The sequence below is a fragment of the Sitophilus oryzae genome, unplaced genomic scaffold (assembly GCF_002938485.1).
Source record: "Sitophilus oryzae breed Bouriz unplaced genomic scaffold, Soryzae_2.0 scaffold_1442_pilon_pilon, whole genome shotgun sequence".
Lineage (NCBI taxonomy): Eukaryota > Metazoa > Arthropoda > Insecta > Coleoptera > Curculionidae > Sitophilus > Sitophilus oryzae.
This window is the reverse complement of record NW_022146107.1, coordinates 7,377,673-7,405,492: the sequence shown is the minus strand read 5'-3', so window position 1 is coordinate 7,405,492 and position 27,820 is coordinate 7,377,673. Positions and strand designations below refer to the sequence as shown.

At 30.0% G+C, this 27,820-nt stretch overlaps 1 protein-coding gene across 1 annotated transcript in view; it reads left to right on the top strand.

Moving 5' to 3' along the window:
- The window catches only part of LOC115877191 (potassium voltage-gated channel protein Shab), a gene marked incomplete at its 5' end in the record, with an annotated part of 39,164 nt that extends 11,768 nt beyond the window's left edge, over positions 1–27,396 (top strand). The window contains 3 exon segments of the mRNA XM_030893351.1: positions 1,060–1,136; positions 13,089–13,935; positions 27,227–27,396. Coding sequence (XP_030749211.1) covers positions 1,060–1,136; positions 13,089–13,935; positions 27,227–27,279 — 977 coding nt within the window.
- Positions 27,397–27,820: the final 424 nt, after the last annotated feature.

The following is a 27,820-nucleotide window of genomic DNA, read 5'->3' as shown; positions in this document are numbered from 1 at the left end:
CCTAGCAACAGCTTGCGGTAGTCTGTTGTATCCATAGAGAAAGCATAATATTTAGCTTATAAAACAATAAACTTTTGATTTCTAACCAAAATTTTTCTTGACGGGTGATAATCAAAGGCCAAAATGACATTCCTCGCAAATTTTGAAGTACCGTATGATCGAAAAAAAACGGCGTCAGCGATGGCTATGAAATGAACATCGCTGTCATTTTATATGTAAAATTATTGGGAAAATGTCATTGATCGTCATTTTCAAGCCAACTGGACGCCGTTTTTTTTCGATCATACGGTATAATTAATAGAAAAGTCAAAAGTTTGTTAACTTTTTCCAATAAATAAAAATTACTACCACTAATTATAACGTTCTGAATGCTCACATTAAAATTAGGTGAACAAACTTCTACGACTAATTGAAACTACTAATTTATTCCACTGATTTCGAGGTTCTGAATGAAGCTTTACTATCACTAATTTTGACTTTCTGAATGTCTTACATTGAAAATTAAAGGAACACATTTCTACGCTAATTAAAACCACTAATTTATTCCACTAATTTCGATGTTCTAAACGAGGCTTACATGTGCCTTCTAATTTTTTCGCTAAAAATCTTTTTTCTTATAAAGTTTGCGTCGCATATTTACGGTTAAGTATCCGAAAATTTGTAATTTATTTTTGACACTGACAACTGGCAGAAGTACCGGTTTAATATTTTTGAGCTTACACTGTATATTGTAGATATATTTCTTGTGTTATAGCGGGTTTTTACAATGTGGTCGGCGAGAACTCCTTTTATAAAATTAGGGTATTCATCTAAATGTATAGGTATATACCCAGATTTTTTTATACGCTATTTACATTTATGATTTTATTTTGTATATACGTCCATCACTGTTCATGATATAAAGCTTAGATTGATTTCAGTTTAGCCTAGTTTATTCTACTATTTAATTATATTATACTTAGATAAATTTGAAATACTTTTTAAATTTAATATATTAGTCTTGCTTACTCTTAAGGTGATAATTTTAAATTTTTAATTATTTTTTTTGTGAATGTTTAGGCGAGGACCAATGTTCACAGTGGCAAAAGTGGCTGTGGGACCTACTGGAGAAACCTACTACTTCGATAGCTGCTAGGGTGAGTTTACCATAACATATTTACCGTTAAAATGGGAGGCTTGCTACCATTAAACAATTTTTTGCTATATTTTCGACGTTTTTATGGTGGCTTTAACTTAAGCTTATTTTTTATTGGTTTTAGCTTAGTTTTTGTACTAAGCTTTAACATAAGCTTAGTTTTTTTTATCGGAAGACAAATTTTATTAATTTATGAAGATACCTTAATTTTTGTTTAAATTATTTCTACTGATGGAAAGTTTAAATTCTATTATTACTGTTGGAGGTTAGTACCTTTGACGTTACAACAGCAAAATAAAATACTAATTTACTACAATATACCAAAACACTTCAGTTTTAACATTGGACGTGCGTATCGGTAACTATAGCATCATCAGCAGATGATTAAAACTGTTTCAATCATCGGATATTAACATGGTTAGCGAAACGCGCGTTCCGTCTTAAAAGTGAAGTATTTTGGTGTATTGTAGTGAATTAGTGTTTTGTTTTGCTTAAATTCTATTATTATTTAATTTTTGTACTTTATTTTTTTTGTGTATATTTTGCTTGAGCATGATTTTGTCGCGTTTTTTTCTGTAAATAAAATAACATTATAATTGTATTTTAATTTTAATATTTTTATCGATGGTTATTCCGATTTTTCATATGATACAAAATTTTAAAAAGTTTTACATTAAATATTGCTTTATGCTAAATATTTTTCATCTGATGCTCGAAAATTTAATAATGCATAATTATGTTTAGAGGAAGAGATAAAAAATAACAGATATTTACGTACTTTTATAACATTTAATTATGCATAATATGCATGTCTGTTACCATTAAATATTAAAATAAGTTTATACGGTTTTATATTATCTAAAATTAAAAATAAATAAGAAATTAAATTGAAATATTTTCAAAGATTTTTAATATTTTAACGAGATTTTTTACTATTCCTTTTTTAGTGAGTAGTTTCACTCATAAACAGATTTTTAGTTAGCCAAAACAGTAGTATTTACTTTTTAGTAATAACTATACTAATCACATATTGTTTTTTCATACCAATTAATATTACATACAGGATGAGTCCTAAATAAGTGCAAATATTTTAGGGCTGCTAGATCTTCATAAAAGAAACATATTTTCTCTTTACCGTTTTTCAGATAATTTATCGCTCTTGAGAATCGCTGGATCTTTTCTGGATTTTCTTTTTAAATTTAATCGACTTTCTATGTTGCTATATTATGAAGATTTTAGTTTTTTTACTAAAAATTAAAAAAAAATCCTTTAAATTTTTTAAAAAATTGCAAAGTAAAAAAAATCTTCACAGTAAAAATGTTCAATAATCATGTAAAAAAACTCATAGACGTGTTTCTGAGGAAATATACCATCTATAAAAATGTTTTTTAAGACTCATCCTGTGGATTTAATATCTATTATAAAATACAATCAACATTTTCCATAATGTGTAGTATTATGAGTCACATTTCCTTAACGTTAATACATTACTGTTTATAAGATATTTACAAGAATTATTTTATAATGTCAAAACAACGTTAGCAAATTATTGTTGTTTAGTCAAAAATATATAATTCTTAATAATTTTTTGTTAGTACAGACAAAATATTTATACAATTTGAGAAGTATTATACAAATTTATAGATATTTTTATAAATTTGAATATCTGTACTTTAGGGTTTTTGTTGCCTTGTATGTTTAATAATAATTAGAGGTTAATAATATATATATGACTAAAAATGTAAAATAACACAGAATTACATATTTTCGAGCATCAGAATTACTACGAATGATATGGCAAATAACTGTTCTAGATGTCCACTGCAACTTGAAGATCTGGAGAATATCGGTGTTGTTTTTTATATTTAATCGTGCCTTTTCAGCTGTTTCTGCCTTATAACTTTTTTTATATACGTACGTTTGATGGTGAATGGGCAAATGCGACAACCAGTCGCACTCTAATCATTCGAACTCTGAAATGCGCTGTCGGTTATAATTCAGTCTTTTTGGTGACTATTTGGATCAGTACCAAATTATAATTTAATCAACATATTCAAGCCCATTAAATACTAATTGTAATATTTTGATTTAATAAATATATGTATATTTTCATAATACTTCATATGCTTAAATTTTTATTTAGCAGATCTTGCTGAATTTTGCTAAATAAATTTGCTTTTATTACAATAACCATTATTTTAGATACTAGAACGTAAATACGGGTTAGAATAATAACTTTAGATACTGCTTAAATATTAATATTTGCTAAAGTTGTAAGTGATCTGTTCTGTTTTGTTGGCTTTCATTCTGTACAATCTGGTATTACAATTATTTATTACTAAAGGAATTAATTTTAGTTTCTGAGAAGAATTATTGAATTCATCTTTCAATAATTATATATCACATTACTATATAATATAATAAATTACATATGTCTGAGTTCTCTTAAGTATTAAGTGTAGGTATAATATTCATATTTAAGAGATGTTGGATCTGGCGAAACAAACTTGATCTGTGATTTTTTACTTTATTCGATAGAAAATGACACTCTGAATCGAATGACATATCATATATCAACTTTTGACATTTTGGCATATGGTTTATTTGAAATTTTAACATGCGGTTCATAACGACATTTTGACTCGAAATACCAAGTGTGTGGTATCAAATTATTCGTAAAAAAATGCTTTTTCCAAATATGTTAATGAGCCACCCGCGTTCAATTTGAAAAAATTGAGAAATTATTAAAAATAAGATTTGGGCATCTTTTCACCGGCCAGGACAAGACACTAAAAACATTAGACGATCAAATCTATTTTTCCAAGGCTCCTTGATTAAAAATTAGTGTTTTTAACACAGCCATGGCACTCTAGATTGAAATTTAAAATAGAATTTGTTTTTGAGTGACTATGTCAAAAATTGACATATGATATGTAATTCGATTCAGAGTGTCATTTTCTATCGAATAAAGTAAAAAAATACCGAGGATGCCATTTAAAAATCAAAAGTTGTAGTTATTTCCGGTGAAACCGGAAGTGATCGAAAACAAATGAATACGTCAATCAATCCCAATTTATGTCATATACTAACATACCAAATCTCGTTGTTTTATCTGAAAAAATAAAAAAAGTTATAGGGGTGAGCGCCACTTTTGAGACGCACCAGGATGTCTATATGTCTTACAATTGGATTTACATTGCTTTATTGCCAAGGAACTATGAATATTAGGTAGCTTCAAAAACTGATGAAACAAGAATTGTTGGAAATGTAGAAAAATCATTATAATTATATTTTAAAATATCAAGTTGGAAGAATACATTATATTGGGTAAAAGTAGTTATTTTAAGTTTAATTTCAATTATCTCAATATGCTATATATTATAAATATAATTTAGGTCAATAATTATATGCGAAATAATTATAAATCTAAGGTATTATAGAGTTGTAGTTAAGTTATTATTATTTATAATTTTAAATTAAAAATATTTAAGGAATATAAGCAATTTTTTATGAGGTATTTTTTAAATATATTAAATCTCTCTATAGAATTAAGATATTTTAATGATGAAAATTATAAAAAAGCTAACAAAATATGTACAGTTCATACTATCATCGCCAGCAATGAATATATCAAATATTGTAGATTTACAAATACATTTTTACTAACAATTCAAGTAGAATTTTATGAAGTAGTGTACATAGTTGGTAGATATACTTTATTATTAATTATATCTTTTAAAACTGCTCTAGATTGATAGTAGCGTCAAAATAGTTCGCCAGATTAGGCTACTTATAATTGACATTCGAGTTCGAGCTACTTGTACATTGCTTCCTATGTTATTCGTATATATAACCCATTTTGAATTAATCTGAAAATATGCTTGGTTTACACACTAACACGTCCTTTAACTTTTATCACGCACTTGTTTCTTTATTTTCATTTTCTATGTTGTGTCTTTTTTATTTTCAGTTACTTATTATTTATCAATTATTGTTGTGTGTTGTTAATCACAGTTGTTAATTTCAGTCTGAAATGGAAATCTTGGTTTGGTTTCCTAAAAACACATAATAGATTAGGGACAATTTTTAAACTTCAATTATAATTTATAAAAAATATAATTTATAAATGATACTGTAGGCAATAATTAATAACATTTACTATGATCTAGAATTGTTTATATATAGGTATAGGACGAATAAAATACAATTTTTGAAAAAAATAAAATATTTTTGAGAAATGTAGATCAGATTTTGAGATTTTAAATGTCGATCCTGTAGACATATTTTATTACAGAATTATTGAAGTTTATCAGTAAGTGCTTTTTTAAATAAACGTTAATCATGAAGAAGTATGTTAATTTTAAGACTGTTCCTACCTCTGTTTTATTTAAAACAATTTCACATTGGGTTTATCAAGATTTTAATAATTTTTAAGGTAGCTTTTTCACTCTGATAATAATATTTTTGACAATATCAAATATGGCTTATATTTTTGATAACCAAATTTAAAATTTTATTTATGTGTGAATATTAAAGTAATTGTATAACATGTCGTGTTCATATTCTTGTTTATTTTAAGTTCATACTATTGTTTATTGTAAGCTTGCTTTTGTTCAATAATGTTTATTTAAAAAATCTATATAACCACTTCGTTAAGTTTCTTATTTTCATTATAGTGTATAATATAAAAATAAAAAAAATCACAAAGCATACACTTTCTTGCTTCGTAATTTCTTTTTGTGTCTCTTGCTTCTTATGTCTCTTAAGCTATTGACTGCATTATAGTGATAACAACGGGTACCCAGGTACCCGGGTTACCCGAAATGATTCCGGTTCCGGGTAACTTTGCTTAGTACCCGATACCCGAATGTTACCCGATACCCGAATGTTACCCGATCCTACCCGAAATAATACCCGTTACCCGAAAATTAGAAAACCCGATATTTGCTATCATCGATTGGCATCGGATTTTTTCGTGCCCTGTCGTCTGCCGCCATGCTATACGTTTTGTTTCGTTTGTAGTTCCGTAGTCGTAGTTTGTCTGCTGGCTGGATATTATGTGGTGTGATCGATACTAGTCGATAGGCCGTTAAATTTGGAACGATATCGGCAGCGTATGATTTGCAAGTTGCAAAATGTCCGAAAAACGTAAGCGCTCGGCAGTGTGGGAAAGTTTCCACTTCTCTCCAAAGAAGTCTCACGTGATTTGTAATTTGTGTGATGCTAAAATTGTGTATGGTCGTTCAACAAGTTCAATGAACAAACATTTAATACTTGTTCATAAGCGTGAAAGTGGCAACACAGGTAAAGAACAAAAACAAACACAAAATAAAGATATTGAAGCTGCATCTACGAGTTCCCATTCCCAAGCTCGCATAACAGACTGTTTTAAAAGGAGAACCATATTTCCCCAATCTCGCCAAGTCAAGATAACCAATTTAATTACTAATGTAGTATCGGAAAATGCGTTACCCCTACACTTTACGGAGAGTGCATCTTTTAAGAAACTTATGAATTATCTAGAGCCAGATTATAGGGTGCCTTGTTACGAAACTATAGTCCAAAATTTGAAACGCGATGAAAAGGAAATTAAAGATATGGTCATAGCCGAACTGAAAGAAGCTACACATGTTTCATTAACCACTGATGCTTGGACATCGAACAGCAATGCATCATATTTAGCGCTAACTGCATCGTACTTAACTACTCAATGGGCAATTAGAACCCCAGTTTTAGATACAATTTTCTTGGAGGAGAGGCATACCGGTGACTATTTGGCATCTGAAATTAAAAGTTGCATTTTAAACTGGCATATTTACGAAAAAATTGTGGCTATTGTTCACGATAACGATTCTAATATTCGTCATGTTGCCTCCTTGATAAATGACCAGTGGGTAGATGTACCCTGCGCTGCACATACCCTCCAACTGTGTGTTAACGCAGCTACCGGATTGAATACTGCAGATTCTACAAATCCTGTTGCCAAGTGTATACATGCAGCTAGCAGATTAGTGGGACATTTCAATCACAGTGTTTTGGCAACAAATGAGCTATTGAAACGACAGGAAACAATGCTTGAAAGCACAACAAAAAACACAATTGGTAGGTTTTACAAAAAAATATCCATCCACCCATCCATATTTACCTAAATTGATTTTTCTAGTTGATGAAGATGACCACGAAGAAATTCAACAAATCGAATCAGGTGAAGAAGGAACATCTCAACCGCAAACACCCTCTTCGAAAACATATAAGCATGGACTGAAATTAATACAGTACTGCAAGACCAGGTGGGATTCAGCTTTCAGTATGCTAGATCGATTGAATACTTTGCGATGGTGTGTGTGTGCTGTTTTGAGTGACTCAAAGGTAACAAAAAGAACTGACGCAAAACATTTAGAACTGAAGGATGAACAGTGGAAGTTAATTGGCGACATCTTACCTATCCTAAATTTGTTGAAAATTGCCAACAAAGTTTTCTGTGGAGAAAAGTATTGCACAATTACTGAGGTACTTTATGTGTTACATAAATTAAAAAGCAAACTCCAGCCAAGTAAAGACGATGACGAATTACATGGAGTAAAATTTCTAAAAGAAGAACTAGTTAAAAATATAAACACCCGCTTTGTTGATAAACTCGATGTGAAAAGCTCTGTTTATGTAAAAGCAATGGCTGTTGACCCGAGGTTTAAAAAGTTGTTAATCTTTGAACCACATGAAAGGAAGCAGGTTTACAATGAAATAGAAAAAGACGTGTTTGAAGTGCAAGTCAGGGATGCAACTGTAGTAATGGAGACAGACTCAATTCAAGGACACAAGGTTCCAAATAGCAGTGGCAGTGAAAGTGATGAATGCAAAAATTCAGATAGTCCATTATTCGGAGATGACGATCTTTTGAACGAATACAGTAATACTAAGATCACTGAATTTCAATCGTTTCTTGAGACAGAGGCAATTGGAAGACCAGAAAATGTATGTGTTTGGTGGAAAAACACGAAAACGCCTACCCAAATTTAGCCGTGGCAAAATATTATTTATGTATACCAGCCACCTCAGTTGCTAGTGAAAGACATTTTTCGGCTGCAGGACGACACATAACAAAATCTCGCAATAGACTGAAACCGTCCACAAACAGTACCTTGCTATTTGTAAACGCCAACAGAATCAAGTATTTTCTGCAGCACTGAACACGATACGTATGTCTTGTTTATTCCTTATTATTCTTAGTTCTTTTTACTTTTTACACTTTTTGGTTTCTGTTTCTAAAAATCCTGTTGTGTTAGTCGTTATTATGATTGTTATGTTACCTAACTTTTAGGTATATAAAAATAATATAATATTATTATGTTGTTATGTTTAGAATAATGTTTGGTTGAGTATTAACTACAACACTAAAAAACAAAACAGTATTAACGAGTAACGACATATTATTTTTTTTTTATGTAGTTTGTGTAATAGTATGTAGTTTGTACTTTTTGTATTTATTAAACGATTACGACCCTATTTTAATAGTTATAATATTTTTTAAACGGGTAATTTTCGGGTATCGGAGTCATTCTCGGGTATCGGGTCATTCTCGGGTATCGGGCCATTTTCGGGTGACGGGTCATTTTCGAGTAACGGGTGATACCCGGGTAATAGTTTCGGGTACCCGGGTAGGAATAATTTCGGGTATCGTCATCACTACTGCAATACAAACACGAATCGGTTCTTTTATTAAAGTCTTAAAGTCGACAAGGGCAAAGAATGTAAGCATTATTTATTAACAAAAGATGGTCAAAGAGATAAGAGTTTGTTAAATTGAGAATTTATTGAATTCTGATTGAAAAAATATTGGAAAATAGAACGATGTGGAAGACAAGTAAAATATGTTGATGATACTTAATATTCTTAGTAGATTATTATGTTATGTTTATGTTATGTTTCAAAAACCACTGAGCATTGTAAATAATTAATTATAAAAATAACTTGTAAATGTAAATATTTATATTACATAATAAAAAAGGGGTCCAAGTGGCTTGGAAATGACCAAGGGAAATATAATGAACCGTTCACTGCACTAATCGATTAACTCCACATTTTGAAAAATCTTAAATTTATGTTAAAAACACTTGGTAAGGTGGGTGGGCTATGGAAGGCCACTGTAACAAATAAACAGTTTTTATTAGTTCATTTACTGGATAAATGAAAGAAACAAATTATTAATTAACACTTTGTTTTATTGTGTAACATATACATTACTTTTTTTGTTCTAGATGTAATCACTATTTATTAAACTTAACTTTTATTAAGCTCTTCCAAACGGCCTTGCAAGGAACAGGGCTCCATACAAGGCCAAAATTATAAATCAGTCGTTTAACTTAAAACTAGAGTTGTAATAATCAAAATATCCATTTTTACTAAAATTATATAAAAAGTTCTTTCATTTAAATAAAAAAATTAAATGCTTAACACATTATATAATCTTCTTTAAAAAAACACAACGAACATTCCTTGATCACAATCGTATAACTAAGAATATATTAATGGAAATTATTTAAATGAGTATTATATCGATAACAAATCAGTTGCCAATGGGTTCTAGAATGAAATTACAAAAAACAAAAATTACCTATAATAGCCTTCTTACGGGTTTGTTCTTTGTAGGGACAAAATGTTTTTTAGTTAAAAAGTTGAATAACCTTTATAAATAATAATACCGTATGATCGAGAAAAAACGGCGTCAGCGATGGCTATGGAATGAAGATCGCTGTCATTTTATATGTAAATTTATATGGGAAATGTCATTGATGTTCATTTCCCAGCCAACTGGACGCCGTTTTTTTTTCGATCATACGGTATTATAAACGAAAAACATTGTTTCAACTTCGCATTTTCCCGGTACGTATTTATAACTAAAAATTAAGTGTTCATATTTTCATGATTTGTAAATGTTCCTAGTAAGGTCCATGTACCCTAAGAAGGCCAATCGTCAAATTTTTGATTGGCCTTATAAGGAACAACCGACTTTCGTAGGAACATTGCCGATATTTTAACTGAAATCAAAGCAAAACTATTATTTTTTTTAGAACCATAACAAATACTTATATGATAATTTACATTTAAAAAAATAAGATAATAATAAGTTATTTACATAAAAACTTACTTTTTCCTGTGCGCGAATTACAATTTAACACCGACGACCGAAGTCTACGAAGCGAGGGATCGCACTAACAAAATAGAGAAGTGTCTAGCCCTAGCAGTCAACTATTAAGCTTGACCAATCAGGTTGGTTAGCGTGGTTATTTGGAGTGTGTTAATTTATTTGTGTTTGTCAAAAACTCTAACGTGATTGGTCGGGCTTAATAGTTGCCTGCTAGGGCTAGACACAAGCCAAATAGCGACGCGAGCGACTCGCCGCCGTGTCTGTGTCTTTGAGTTTAATGGAGCTTAGTGTGAATGGAAGGAATTTGTCATCACATGATAATAACTATGACTTTTTTATAGTTGGCCTTCCAAGGAGCATGGCATACCTTATACATATTCAAAACTTTTTATATTTATAAAATTTTTCCAAACATTATAGATTATCATCATTAAAGGATAATTTTTTTTAGCAAATGGATAATAAATAATTAATTTTAGTGGTCATTTTGATTAAATCCGTACTCATTCATGAATGTTGCATTAATGAAACTCTAATTCACCAGCAAGCGCTGATGATTACAGTGATTTTCTTAGAGCCATCCTATTAACCTACAAGTAAAAACATAGTCACACAGCTGATCACATACTAATTGCCGCAGAATCAAGCAATTGTAAAGTCAAAATTAATGTAATTATTATTAAGAATAATTTAGCCTAGGGATAGAACTCTAACAAGGAAAACAAGGAGAGACATGATGGATCTGTTGAAATTCATTACTTCTGATTCTGAAACAAATATATACAGAGATGGTGTCTCGAAAAATATGTGCCATCTCTCGTGGGGAGATTCCTCACGTAAAAATAAGACTTATTTTTCATATCAACATAGGTCCGATTCTGCTTTATTTCGTAGCTACAGGGTCTTAAATTCATAATAATCTTTCGATTTATTATAATTTTCTTCCAAGCACTTTTAGTGATTTGAATGACATTTTGGGGTTAAAAGTTAGTATAAGTGTTACATATTTTAATGCTAAAAAAGTGCCAATAAATTTATCAGGGACGTGCATATGGGTTATCACTATAATATTTAAAAAAAACATGTGCGCCACTGACTTTTTTCTTTTGATATCAAAATTGTGTAGGCCGTTTAATGCCAATTAAATGTTATCCCTTGATATTTTGTCCAATTCGGCCTTGCGATAAACGCAATTTTATTAATCACAATCAATAAAATTAAAATAAAAATAAAATTAATAAATTATATATTTCACCTAATTTATTATTAAATATAATTACTATTAGTTATTATTAATATTAGTCCAACATACAGCAGTTTTAAATAAAAAAATAATGATATTTAAGATAATTATAAAAAAACCTAATTGTAAAAAGTTTTAACATCCTGTAACTCTAAAACTAAGCATTTCCATACCCATGTTTATAGGAACTTTTTTTCATATTTTTTGATGAGAAATCAATGAGTACTTATTTAAAACTTTCTCAAGTTAACGATAGTAATTTTTTTAAAGGTTGCTATTTGACTTGAATCAAAGCAAATTAATAAAACTGCGTTTATCTCATCAAGGAGGCCGAGATCGACAAAATATCAAGAGACAACTTTTAATCGGAATTAAATTGCTTACATTATTTTGCTAACGAGAGAAAAAAAAATCAGTGGCGTACATGCTATTTTTAGAAAAATGTTCCAGTGATAACCCATATGCACGTCCCTGGTGATTATGTCGCTTTTCAATTCACACTTTTTTAGCTTTAAAATATATGACGCATTTACAGTTACTTTTACCATTAAAATTTCATTCATAACGCTAAAAGTACTTGGAAGAAAATTATAATAAATCAAAAAAATATTAAGAATTTAACACCCTGTAGATACGTAACAAAGCAGAACCTGACCTATGTTGATATGAAAAATAAATCTTATTTTTATGTGAGGAATCTCCCCACGAGAGATGGCACATGTTTTTTGATAAAACACCAAACACCCTCACATGTTTTGTATTTGTATTCCTGCATTCTACAAAAATTGTTTTACTTTATATTATACATTGAATTTTAAAAACCAATGGATGTTATTTCATCGCTTTTCTCTACTTTTTATGGAGTTAATCGTTTTGTGCAATCAAGGACTCATATAATATTATGGAGGAATATATTTATAATTTTATTTTTATTTCAAAATTTCAATCTCTAACGCATAATACTATTCGATCGTATAGTATTATTAACAAGTAACTATTATAACAACTTTTTAATTGACTTTATTCTTTCTTGAAGACTTGTGAAGAATTTTCACAGGCAAAATTGTCACTAATTAAAATAATTCACCCAAAAAGTTCATTTTCCAATGTTTTACAAAAAACTTACATATACAAAATTTACTTCAAAAAAGAATATATTTTTGCTTTTTGATATTTTTGGTAGCGAGCTCAAGTAGAAAAACCGATTCATTAGCCATTTCAAAAAATGCTTATATGTATATATTAATATAATCTAATAATATGTTTTTGCTGAAAACAATAAAATAATTACAATAACTTAACAATTTTCCCGTTAAAAATTTGTAAAGGATATAGATATATTTTTTTAATTAAAAGCATATTTATTTTGTTATAAAAATTACTTTTAAATAATAATATGGTGATTGTGTATGCTTTAAATAGTAGCACACCTTCTAACGATATAACACAATCCTTCTAACGATATCGCCGCGAAGCTATTGATTCACAAAACCCTTCTCGCTTAATTGTGTTTATGTTGTCGCGTCTCGAAAACACGTCATTGTACCATCTGATCTGCCTTCCAGGTGATAGCCATCGTCTCCATATTGTTTATCGTTTTATCGACGATCGCCTTGACATTGAACACTATACCGAGTATGCAGGTGAACGACGAAAAGGGCAATTTCCAGGACAACCCCCAGCTGGCGATGGTGGAGGCCGTCTGCATAACGTGGTTCTCGCTGGAGTACATTTTACGGTTCAGCGCGTCGCCCAATAAATGGAAATTCTTTAAGGGCGGATTGAATATAATCGACTTGTTAGCCATACTGCCTTATTTTGTGTCGTTGTTCTTATTAGAAACGAATAAAAACGCTACCGATCAGTTTCAAGATGTACGCAGGGTCGTGCAGGTGTTTAGGATAATGCGGATTTTACGTATTTTAAAATTGGCACGCCACTCCACCGGGCTGCAGTCGTTAGGGTTCACGTTGCGCAATTCGTACAAAGAACTGGGTCTGTTGATGCTGTTCCTTGCCATGGGCGTGTTGATATTCTCCAGTTTGGCGTATTTCGCGGAAAAGGAAGAACCCGGTACGAAGTTTATATCTATACCGGAAACGTTTTGGTGGGCCGGTATCACCATGACCACCGTGGGCTACGGGGACATTTATCCCACGACACCTTTAGGGAAAGTAATAGGAAGCGTGTGCTGTATATGCGGTGTGTTGGTGATCGCGTTGCCCATTCCCATCATAGTTAACAATTTTGCCGAGTTTTACAAGAACCAGATGCGAAGGGAGAAGGCGCTCAAGAGGAGGGAGGCCTTGGAACGTGCCAAGAGGGAGGGAAGCATTGTTTCTTTCCACCATATCAACCTAAGGGACGCGTTTGCCAAGAGTATGGATCTCATTGATGTGATAGTAGACACAGGTAGGACTGAAATTTACTACTATAATAATAATACAAGCTGTTGACTCATTCGTTAAAAATTTTTACACATTGCAAAACATTTCATTCCCAGCTTATTCAATATAGTTTGCCTAACGAGAAATTCCTTGGCAGTGATAGATATGTCAGTCATTTTAATTCCAAAGTAGTTAATTTTTTCAAACAAATAAGTTGGTACAATTGGAATGCAAAGCTGGAAATTAATATATTTTTTTTTAATTTTAGTGACAAACGATTACTTCAAAATATAACAAAAACTGCTTAAAACTGAAAAATATAATCGAGTTATTTTATCTAAAAAGAAGGTTGTGTTAATACAAAACAAACAAGCGTGTGTGTTAAATAAAAACACCACATCCAAAAAATCTAGAAAAAAGAACTATTTACTTTTAAACTTCAAGAAACTGGCAAATGGCAACAACAAAAAAGTTTTAATATTGCACAGGAATAAATAAGACACGACAAAAATTAAAGAAATTATTTTATTAATAATAACCAATAATTTACAAACAGTTAACTGAATTTTATACCTTAAAAGTCGGCTAATTAACTTTTTATTTTATTTTTTTTAAAAACCAGTGCTTTTTGACCTTACCTCTCTACAGTACTAAAATCTATTGTTATTTACCTATCGTGTGATGTTTCTATTTTACAGCTTGTCCTGTTTTTAGTACTATACACGAGATGGTATACAGCATTTATTGGTGGCTAATACAACTCTCTGGCTCAGATTTACTTCCCTCGATTTTTCCTCCACATAACTTAAAAAAACACAAGTAATAGCACAAACCAAAATGTAGTATTAATTCGCCAATATTTATAATGTTTCAGAATGCTGGTTATTTGACATAATTTCGCACAAATTATAACCTTTGATTTGACAAGAGTTTGACAAGTTTCAAGAATCTTATGACGAGTTCATACGCATTTGCGTCCGAGCATTCTTCATCGTTCCGTCACTCCAACATATTAAAATACGATCTGTCATTTTTCAAAAAACTAATAGGACTAGAGAAAAACAACAAGGGTCTACGCATGAAATATTTTTATTTATAAACCCATCCATAGTTAACTTAAAAAATATTAGAATTTTTTTCAGTGAAATAAATGGGTTGGTATGGACGTCATTTATTTTTTTGTCTGTGATCGTCTGTCGAAATCTTTCCTGAGTCGTAAAACAGTATACTACTGATTATCTGAAACTTCTTTCCTCTGTCGTGGAAACGTCAATGTAATTTATTCAAGTTGACATGAGTAGATAATAGGCAAACTTTCCAAAACATATGAATATAACTAAGTATGTTCAATGAGAGAACGGATGATTTTGACAGATGATGTCCAAAAATTGCCGGGGGTATATTCTGCATTTGGAATTAAAATATCAAATAATATCTGTGACTGTCATATATACTGAATAAAAGCTGTGATTTAACATCTCCGTTGAGATTTTTCCAGGTACCAATTTCTTATGAAAATAGGCGAGGTACTATGCAATCGAAAAAAAAAAACGACGTTAGAGTTGGTTTGGAAACGAAGACTACTGTCATTTTATATGTAAAATTCGTTAGTGAATGTCCTTGATCGCTATTTCAAAGTCAACTTGGCACCGTTTTATTTTCGATTATACGGTATTAGAAACCACGAAAGTAAAAAAAAATATGATTATTACTAAAACTGAAAACAGTCTACAGTTTGTATTACTATTAAAAATATGTATTTTAAAAAAATACTTCAACATTTTAATATACAGGGTGGTCCGAACTGTATTCCGGAAACTTCGGCAGCATATTCGGCAGATAAAAATAAGTCAAAAAGTTCGTACAAATGTATGTTCTAAAATGCTTAGTTTTGGAGATACAGGGTGTAGAAGTTTCATTTTTATTTCGATTTTTTCCAAATAATTTCTGAACGTCAATATTTGGATGAAAATTGGTATCTGAGAGTTTTTTTGATATGAGAAATTTGATTTTAGTGTCAATATGATTCCTACTTGTAGAGAGCGTCACCGACATATTTTTTTACTGGTTTGAAGACCAATAACATTTCGTCCGTACCTGTATAAAACTACTGAGCAAAAAAATGTACATTTACGACGTTTTTTACGTAAAAAATGTTTCTTGGTAAAAATCGCTTTATAATCGTTTTATACAGGTACGGACAAAAAGTTATTACTCTTCAAAACAGTTAAAACACATGTAGGTGGCGCCCCCTAGAAATAGGAGTCATATTGACATCAAAATGAAGTTTCTCATGTCAATAAACTCCCAGACACCAATTTCCATCCAAATATTGACGTTACTGCAGAAATTATTTGGAAAAAATCGAAATAAAAATGAAATTTTTAAACCCTGTATCTCCGAAACCAAACATTTTAGAACATACATTTATACGAACCTTTTTACTTATTTTTATCTGCAGAATATGCTGTCGAAGTTTCCGGAATACAATTCGTACCACCCGGTATAACAAATTTTTGTGTGCTAATTTCAACTTGTTTGTTGGTCTGTTGGTGTTATATCTGCTTTAATGCATGTTGTGTTTAGAGGCGTTTTAACATTACCTTACCCTTAAAAAATACATTTTTTTAGTTTAACTTTAGCACTACTTAAGGAAGACTCACAATTAGAAATTTGCAAAATATTTACTAATTAACAGCATTAGCGATTCTGATTACAACAATTGGAGTATCTATATTCTATTTAATATAGAACAGAATATATTATCTTTGAATTTCTATATTTCTACAGTTTAAAATAGCCTCTACACTATTCACGAAATAACCCGAAGTAGGTCAAGGTCGAATAACGTGGGATGTTTCGTATTTCCTCGCCTAGCTTTGCCTTGTCTTGGCTTATTTGCATTAGGCGAGGAAACACGAAATCTTTACCATTCGAGTTTGACTTACTTCATCCTATTTCACGAGTTGTGTAGTAGTTGTTTAAGGAAAAATACGTAATTAAATAGAATTATAACGATGCTTTCGTAACAGACATATTATAAGTTAAATAAAAAACTTAAAGATAAATAAGTTTGATACAACGTTTTGAAGTACTTGGAAAGTAAAATTGCCGCTTCTCAATGACTAAAAAATCCAAGGACAAATAACACCCGAGAGCAAATTGTGACGATGCCATCAAACAGTGCCGTGGCACATATTTTTCTTAACCTAGCTGTTTGAAGCAATATTTATAGTTTTTGATAATTGTTTTGACTACGCCTATGGTGTATCATCCTAATTAATTACGAAAAAAACGTATTAAAATGTTAACAAAAGGTACAAAACTAGTATCGACGTATAGCACATATCAAGTACATATAGATATTAATTGAAATTGAAGAATAATTATCGAATTCAATAAGAAAACGCTAAAAGGTTGGAGTGACTGTTTATTTACCTAAGAAACGTAACTCCTGGCTCTTTCTTATCGCTGCTGCTTTTACACTTGAAAGCTGAACAACTAATCACCATTATAATAAAGTTTATACAAAGTTTACTACACAAAAACTATTAAAAATCGCTAAAATTGTCGCTGGTGACCAAATGATGACTCATTGTTTGCCACCAAAACAAAAAAAAAAGGTCACAAATTCTGTTGCAGCCCGTATAGGGGCGTTACATGTCCTTATATTCTTTAGTCATTGCCGCTTCTGAAGAACAACGACGCAACTTCCAAATAAGTAATTTGACAAGGAGATGCTAAAAACCAAATTTTAAAATTAAAATTGGCTATTATACCCTAAAATAAACTTTCCTTTTAAATTATTACGGAAATAGTCAGGTTTTATTTATAAAATTAAAATTTAAATTATTTATTCTAAAAATGTCTGGCTATTGATTACTTGTTTAATTGGCAATCTAAAATTGTGTTTATTAAATTATATTTGTTTTTTATATGACTAAGTGAGATGGAGAACTAAATATGTAGTAGCTAATTACTTAAATTGAACTGGCATATGCTATAAGAGCACTGCGTCAATGCATATAACACATGCTTGATATTTCTCTTCTCTGTAAATTATCGTGTAAACATATCGATTATTCTAAGTGTGTTCTATTTACGTCACAAAAATAATTAGTGCTATTTATCTAAAAAGCAAACAGTCCTCAAGAGTCTTCTGGGACTTGTCATAAATCACTGTACGGCGCCAACAAAATTTGTTTGCATCCTCTAAATCGTTCCAAGCCGTATTTTACATGGCACTTACTTGGATGATAAAAAAATCAATTATTTTATCTCAATAATTAGGTTTAATTTTTTTATAATTAGGTTTAATTTTTGATTCATAAGCTTCATTCACCTCAAAATTAGTGGAATAAATTACTAGTTTCAATTATAATTAAAAAATTACGATCATTAATAGTCTCTAAAAAGTGCAATTAAAATTGATAGAATATCCTAGCAACAGCTTGCGGAAGTCAGTTGTATCTATAGAGAACCCCTTCACTAAACTTTACATTTCTCACCACAATTTCTCTTCATGCATGATAATCAAAGGCCAAAAATCTCATTCCGAACCTCGAAATTAGTGGAATAAATTATTAGTTTCAATTATAATTAATAAATTACGATCATTAATAGTCTCTAAAAAGTGCAATTAAAATTGATAGAATATCCTAGCAACAGCTTGCGGAAGTCAGTTGTATCTATAGAGAACCCCTTCACTAAACTTTACATTTCTCACCACAATTTCTCTTCATGCATGATAATCAAAGGCCAAGAATCTCATTCCGAACCTCGAAATTAGTGGAATAAATTAGTGGTTACAATTATATTTCATATTTGAAATTTTACGATATGAATTTTGAAATATACAATTAAAATTAATAAAATATCTCGGCAACAGTTTGCGGTCGTTAGGTGTATCCATAGTGGAAGACTAATAATTAGCTTATAAAACAATAAGCTTTTTATTTCTAATCAAATTTTCTTTTGACGAATGAGAATCAAAGGCCAAACTGACATTACTCGCAAATTTTGAAGTATAATAGTGGAAAAAGTTTAAGGTTTGTTAACTTTTTCCACTAATTGAAAATAACTACCACTAATTTTAACGTTCTGAATGCTTATATTAAAATTAGCGGTAACAAATTTCTACGCTAATTGAAACTACTAATTTATTTCACTAATTTGGAGATGAAGCTAAAATGACATTACTCGCAAATTTTGAACTATAATTAATAGCCAAAGTTAAAAGTTTGTTAACTATTTCTGTTAACTGAAAATTACTACCAATAATTTTGAGGTCTTGAATGCTTACATTGAAATTAGAGGAACAAACTTCTACGCTAATTGAAACCACTATTTTATCAGAACCTCCAAATTAGTGGAGTACATTAGTGGTTTCATTAATACTTTATACTTTTTAGTTCATGATCATTCACAATATCTGAAATAAATACAATTAAGATTAATTGAATATCCTAGCACCAGCTTGCTGTCAATTCTGTCCTAAAAAGCCTAATAATAATTAGCATATAAAACAACACAATTTTGATTTTTAAACACAATTAGTGGTTCAGCTTTTTTTAGTATTCAGTATGATACTTTTGATGGAATTAAGTTCTACGAGTGGAATTACAGTTCGACTACAAGTATTGTAATTCTTCGTAGTAATTGCAGTTCTACTACTTTTTTTAACTTTTTCTATCAATAAAAAATTACTACCATTAATTGTGACTTTTTGAATGCTTAAATTGAAACCACTGATTATAATGGTAAACCACTATTACATTAATTCCACTAATTACAGGGTTTTGAATGAAGCTTTATTCTATATTAATTTATTTTTTTATTCCATATTATAAATTAGTGGTATAATGTATATATACTTTTGTTGAATAAGAATATACTTTTGTTTTTAGCAGACGTTAAAAAACACCATTTTGTAGTATAACATCTTGTATTATCGACATTAGTAAAAAATATATCGTCAGTGAAACGTGATAACCTGCTAACTCCAATTTTTACATTAATAAGTTTTTTTTTTATACCATTAGAAAGAGAAAAAAATACTGTATAAATAGGGAAAGCAAATACATTTTTTCCCATTAAAGAAAATTTGCTATTTTAACTCAATAAAATCTGCTAACTCCCAATGATCGGAAATAGCCACCGAAATGCTGCTATGTCCGTAATTTCCGTTACAATCACGCTAAAGCAATCACACGGTTTCTTATTCGTAAGTTTCTTTTGTACAGTACGTCGATCCAGGGTCGAACTAGGCCATTTCCCTATTATATACAGGGTGAGTCTTAAATAAGTGCAAATATTTTTAGGGGTAGTATATTTCGACCCAAGAAACACGATGATGAGGTTTTTTGCGCGATTTTTTTTCTTTTTTGAAAATTTTAATTTAAAAAAAAAAATTGGATTTTTTTTTTAATTTTTAGTTTAAAAACATATTTTGTTTGTAATATGGCAATAGGTAGTAGATTAAATTTACAAGAAAGAAAATCTAATGATTCTCAAAATTGGTTGTTTTGGATTTATTTAAAAAAACGGTAAAGAGAAAATATTATGTTTCTTTATCGAGATTTACCAGCCCTAAAAGTATTTGCACTTATTTAAGACTCACCCTGTATAGAAATCAAGGAACTACCCTAATGCAAGGTAAACCAATGCAATGCAAATGCCATAATGCAATGCAAATATTGTTAAGAATAAATAATGAACTATAAAGGTGGCCCACGAAGGCTGTGGGCCCTCCTAATAGTTATATATATATATATATATATATATATATATATATATATATATATATATATATATATATATATATATATATATATATATATATATATACTGTATATATATATATATATATATATATATATATATATATATATATATATCTAAGATTCGATAATGCAAAATTTATTTAACAGTCATAGTGGACTGATTATCAAGACAATTATTTATTTATTAACGTGTGTATAATGTACCGTATGATCGAAAAAAATGGCGTCCAGTTGGCTTGGAAATGACGATTGATGACATTTCCAATATAATTTTACATATAAAATGACAGCGATCTTCATTTCATAGCCATCGCTGACGCCGTTTTTATTCGATCTTACGGTATAATTAAATAAAAAATAATGTAATAACATATGTTTTAAAGGTGTATATACATATATACTGTATGATCGAAAAAAACGGCGTCTTGTTTGTTTGGAAATGACAATTTCACAAATGAATATTAAAAATTACATTATTCATTGAATCCGTAAGTAAGTGTGAAGGGAATTGACTAGATTCATTATTATACCGTATAATCGAAAAAAAAACGACGTCCAGTTGGCTTGTAAATTACGATCGATGATATTCCCCATATAATTAACAAAACGACATCGAAAAAAGACGGCGTCAGCGTAGCTATGAAATGAAGATCGCTGTCATTTTATATGAAAAATTATATGGGGAATGTCGTCCAATCATATCTATATATATATATATATATATATATATATATATATATATCTTTGTTTCAACGCCATATATATATATATATATATATATATATATATATATTATATATATAAAATATGGCCAGTCCGACCCTGCGTCGATCCGTTTTGTAAATACGGGGTAACCGTAAAGGGCAAGGGGAAAAACGAAATTCTCTATATACGAGCAATTCATCGGCGGGCTATAAATAGTTTAAATAACATTATTGTGTTGTACAAGAATTTCCATAATATCTAATCAGTTTTATTTTTTTCATCGTTTTTCCACGTAAATGATACATAATTTTTATAAAAATTAAAAAATAAGGAGAAAAGTAATAAAAATTTAATAAAATCACGCACCGTTTTTCAAGCTCGGTCTACTACCGTTATATAAAAATTAGGACAAGCATGGAAGGATTCTACCATATCTTCTAAAATTATAAGTTTAATTTTTAAATTATTTTCATATTCATTATTAAGTCCAAAATGCTGCTACTTCAGTTCTTCAAAAATTTATTTGTTTTTGGACTTGTATGTTTAGCTTCTAGACCGACGATATTCTAAATATATAGTTATGAATATCATATTTTTAAATTTAATTCATTATTTCTAAATCTGTTTGGGTAATAATCAATTCCATTTTCAAAATTTCAAACAATAAAGGTTGCTATCTCCAGAAGTATATTTTTATTTCTTATTTCTGCAAGACGAATATCTGCTATCTCCCTATTGTGTCTGAAAAAAATTATGTAACACGAAATATTGAGTTTTATTGTTCCCCAGCAAATAAAATTCTCATCTCTTTATCATATTGACGCATGAAAATACTTCCTACATGTGTACATATTTTTTTGTACCGTTTTTTTGCTCTCCTGTAAAATTAGAAATAATGGAGTTAGCAGTTTATCACATTTCACCGACGATATGTATTATTATTGCAAACAAGAGTATATATAATAATAGTCATCGGTGGTAGTTTTTGCCAAATCTTTTACATAAAAACGTAATTCAAGATAAGAAACTTTGCCATCCTTTGTTGGATTTTGCTTTCCTATTCCACGTTGAATACCATCTACGGAGAGAATTCTAGTCTATATATGACATAAATCACCCTTTCTTAATCTTTAAAATATGTATCTCTCCTCAGACAGCATAAATATGTCTGATCATTCAGGTTTAATTTCTTGCTTCGTAAATTCTTTTATTCTTTTGCTTATTTATGTATGTCTTTGGCAAGGCAAGCTGCAAAATCAGAAAATTATGGAATTTTGCCAAAAGATGGCGGAGTAACCTTTCAGTTAATATTAATATAACCGATAGATTACAGAAGTAAGCAATATTTGTTCGAACTGTGATTCAAGATGGCCTGTTGCCAAAGAAGCGAATGAATTACATGTAGCTTTAATATTAAAAGAGTTGTATTTTGAAATGCTTTTTATTGCATATAATTTACAATTATACATTACATTATTACAATTACATTATTAACCAAGCCTTTTAGTAAATATTAAATTAATTGCCTAATTTCATTGTTTAAGGGTGGCTGCAACGACCTCCCGTAATCCTGCGGTTAAAACAAAACAATTGATTTTTATATATGAAAACCAGCTGTTATGTTTTAACAGCAGGATTACGGGACGTCGCGTCGCGCGTCGTTGCAGCTACCCTTAGTCAAATTTATTTTTAATATCTTTGGTTTAAGTACTAGTAATAGGTAGTCCTATTCTGTTTGTAGATACTTTATATTAGATATTGTTCAACACAGAGGGTATTTCAATTTCAAACCCCCGACATCTAAAGGAAATACAAGGATGGTTAAATTATGTCAAAGTGGTGTATTAATGTGCCTAATAATAAGTATGCCGTTTAGAAATATTTCCGGAGATATTTGAGAAAAACCAAAATTGAAGATTTGGATTTTATTTCTTTCTGACGTAATTTGACAAGGTATCCTAAAACAAAAAGTACATTTTCATTACAACTTATCTCTAGCTAAACAATGGTGTTTTCAGATTTGGCATCTGACGTTTCGTCTTTTGATTACCATCATCAGCTTTAATATTTTTTATAGGCTTGATGCATTGATAATAAATCAACTCTTTTATTTCGTTTTAACTTCAATTTTGAAGCTTTTATTTGTGCGAAATTGGAAAATTTGCATAACCACAAATTTTATTATCTGAAAAAGACTGGCTACTTCGCCACTGAAAGAGAAATCTACAAAAAAATTTTTGTAAAATGCCACTGGTAGAATTCTAACGGAAATTAGTTTGCTAGTGGAAAATCTGGCTGAGCTTCATTCAGAACCTCGAAATTAGTGGAATAAATTAGTGGTTTTAATTAGCGTAAAAGTTTATTCCTCTAATTTTAATGTAAATATTCAGAACGTAAAAATTAGTGGCAGGAATTTTCAGTTAGTGGAAAAAGTTAACAAACTATTAACTTTTCCACTAATTATATTTTAAAACTTGCGAGGAATATCATTTTGGTCTTTGATTATCTAGAAATCAAAAAGTTTATTGTTTTATAAACTAAATATTTGCCTTTCTCTATAGATACAACTGACTACCGCAAGCTGTTGCTAGGACATTTTATTAATCTTAATAGTGTTTTTTAGACATTGCGAATGATCGTAAACTAAAATGTATATAGTGTAATTGAAACCATTAATTAATTCCACTATTTGCGAGGTTCTGAAGGAAGCTTTAGCCAACAAAAACAATTTTACAACGTTTTAGGAGATATTAAATAATATAGTAAGCATAGACATTGAGATGGACTCACGAATTCTTAACATTTTTTTAGAAAAATTCAAGTTCACACATCATTGATACAACCATAATTGTCAAACTAGATTGTTTGCTTATCCTTTTGATATTAATACAATATGATCGAATAAAAACGACAACAGCGATGGGTTTGACTTGATCGCTGTCATTTTGTATGTAAATGTATGGGGAATGTCATCGGTCATTATTTCTAAGCCAACTGGACGTTGTTTTTTTCGATCATATCGTATATTCTAAAGTTTTTGCTTTTATAACTATCGTACTATTATAATAATGTTAAAATTTATAGACATTACTTTAAAATCGAAAATTTATGAGAATTTTTATATTAACTTGACCTATTAAAAGAAAAGAGTTTCATACTTTTTAATATTATGCAATATATTTTGTTTATTATTAAATAAATTGTTAAAGAGTGACCGATTTTATTATTAATAATTTATATCAAGTTTTGCGTTTGAACACGTTTTAAAAGTATTTTTCAATATACAGAGTGATTAATTATTTGTCATAATTAAATTTGCAATTTTATGTCATATCAATCTAGTCATTCTAAATCTATGTTTTACAAAAAAACCGCTGTAAAAAAATAAGTGACAATGTCAACAGGAAATCTGATGTACTGAATTTTGTTAATATTGTATCACTGAGTGAGTATTAAGTAGTACTAAAGTGGACAAATAAAACTAAATGCAGGTCAAAATATTGTGTTTTTGATGTATTGAAAATATTATAAGCAGATTCACAGGGTCACATAAAGTCCGCATCACATGGGATTTTTATATATACATATTTATATTTACTAATTGATTATTCCTTTATTCAAAACATTTAACTTATATAGGATATGAACACGAGATGAATATTTGACTGACAATGGAACTACTTTTTTTTTAATTATTTTAGCTTCTATTACGAGAATCGGCTGCTATTGGTTAAAAAATTTGGTATATTTATGTAAAACAAAAAAAAATTAAGTGAACTTTTTTCTTAAATTTATTTCTAGTAATTTATTTTTGTAAATGTCAAATTTGACAGATATCCGAAAGTATCAGGTTAATTTTTTCTATTTAATTTAAATCTAATTAAAGTACCAACAGTTAATCGCCAAACAGCGGCGTAGCGTGGCGCCAATACAAGGGGATCTAATAAGTAAAGGCAATTAACATTTTACCAACACAATAAAGTTTTTTTCTTTTTTTTTACTATAATCTTTAATTTTGAAGTTACAAAAATAAAAAATAAAGAAAGGTAACAGGAAAAAAATAATCAAACCAATTTAAAAAAAGAACTAAATTTAGGTTGACAAACAATGCTGTGAACGTATCTGTTAGATAGAATATTAGACTAGACTAACAAAAAAGTTTATTAAGTGCATTACAACCACATAACCAGTGTTTACTTTTATAAACATTTTCATTAGAATGACGAACACATGATTTTAATTTAGTTTTAATATTCAAAAAATGCTTTGGAGGTCCTTCTTCAATAGTTTTTAATTTTTCTGAATACCATAGGACTGAAGAATGATTAGAGCAAAATTATTTCTATTTTACAGCCGCATTCAGAATCTGTCTTTGCGACTCGCGACGATATTTTTTATTTTATACCGCCAGCGAGATGTGTTTAAAAAACCACATCATCCACCGAATAAAATTCACCGATGACAGTCGCATCATCGCGCTGTCGAGATATTTTTAATTTTAGCGTTTAGGGTAGCTCTTAGCGTTATCTCGTAAAAAGCTCGACTAATACACACACTACATAATTGAAATTGAATTTAATTATTTGAATAAATATACTGATAAATTTTAATTTATTATAGGAGTTCTCAGTAATCTTGTTAAATAAAAACTTATTAGAATATTTTGAAGGGATGCGACGTATCACCCGCATCAACGAAAGCTTCGCCGCTGTCATCAAAGTCAAATTTTATCCAATACTGTAAAGAAAAAATCCCATTATGATACAGATATTATCTATAAAACTGTAGGTTTCGTGGAGTACATTAATATTTTACTAACTCAGATTACTTGACTGATTAATAACTTATCTTACCATACTAAGTACTAAGCATATTTGTTAGTTTATCCCAGTCAAATTAATTAAAAAATAGCCCATCGGTAGAAGAAATTCCCACAATTTTTAAAATGGTTTTAAACGGTTCGACTTCGCTGTAAAATCAAAAGGGAAACTAATATTTGGACAGTTCAAAATTTGCATGCGATTTCCTGTGTTTCCAACGTCGATGTACCACCCTGTATAGGGTAGTTTTTCGTAGGTGGTTTTCCGAGATATAAGCTATAGTGATAAAAGTAACATATCGTCATCTTCGGTGATTTTAGAAGTAGTATCAGCCCAAGTCTAGAGAAATCGTTTAAAACCACTTTCAAAACTGTAGGAATTTTTTCCAACTTTACCCTTAACATTAGTCCTAAGAAATTATCTTTAAGAACTTAAGCAAATGCCGTTCATACTTCTACTTATCTTAAGCATATTCTAGTAAGCGCTTGCGCTCATATAAAACATATGTTTTGAGTTAGTCTAACTTTACAAATATTTTTAGAATTTCGACTACTAGAGAGACTAACTTTTACATTAATAATTTCTCTTTAGGCCAGAAAATAAATTATTTATTAACATTTATAAACTGTCAAATTCAACATGTCACGTATTGTTTAGAAAATTGTTAACACCCCTAGTTTTGCATGCGCAAATCAATTTTGAAGTAACATTAGCCGTAGAAGGGCCGTAGAATATAAAATATCTCATATTTCTTAGGACCTGTTACGACTAAGGCTAATGTTAAGATCCATGCGCTGAAGCATAAACGGTAGCGTTTCATATTTTTGAAATTGGGATTAATGTTAGTGTTAAGGTTAACCTCGGAAGCATGAACACATCATAATTTGACTGGGCTCCTTGTTAACTTACTAAATAACCACTTGGTTTAGATAGCATAAAACTAAGAATTTTAAGCTCTTTAAAATAAAGAAACACACAACCCCTCCAACATCTGTGTCTTCTTCCGCAGGTGACAAGTGCGCCCTAATTGGCGGAAACGAAGGCACTCGGAAACACTCGTGAAATTTCGTTTGCAGTAGCAATGGGTGGAGCATGCGTTACATCACCAGCACCTAAAAATATAAATATTGTGTATATACCACAGATAACGAACAGACTGGACACTAGTGTACAAAAATAGTGTATATGAGATGTTTTGCGTATGGTTATAATAAAATTATTGTTTTCGCTAATAGAATGTAGTATTATTTTTAGTAGTAGCTGCATCAAATTTTTTATGGTGTTTTAAAAACAAGTAAGATTAATTTCTCTCTTCTCTATTTCTTAATGGAGCTTACTGCCAGTTGGCCTTAGGAAGGTTGTAATTTAGTTTTATACCGGGTGCGTCTCAAAAGTGGCTCACCCCTATGTTTTTTTTTATTTTTTCAGATAAAAAACGAGATTTGGTGTGTAGACATTAAGTATTATTGATTAACGTATTTAATTGGTTTCAATCACTTACTGTTTCACCGGAAATGACTACAACTTTTGATTTTTAAATGGCATCCTCTCTATTTTTTACTTTATTAGCTAGAAATTGACACTCTGAATAGAATGGCATATC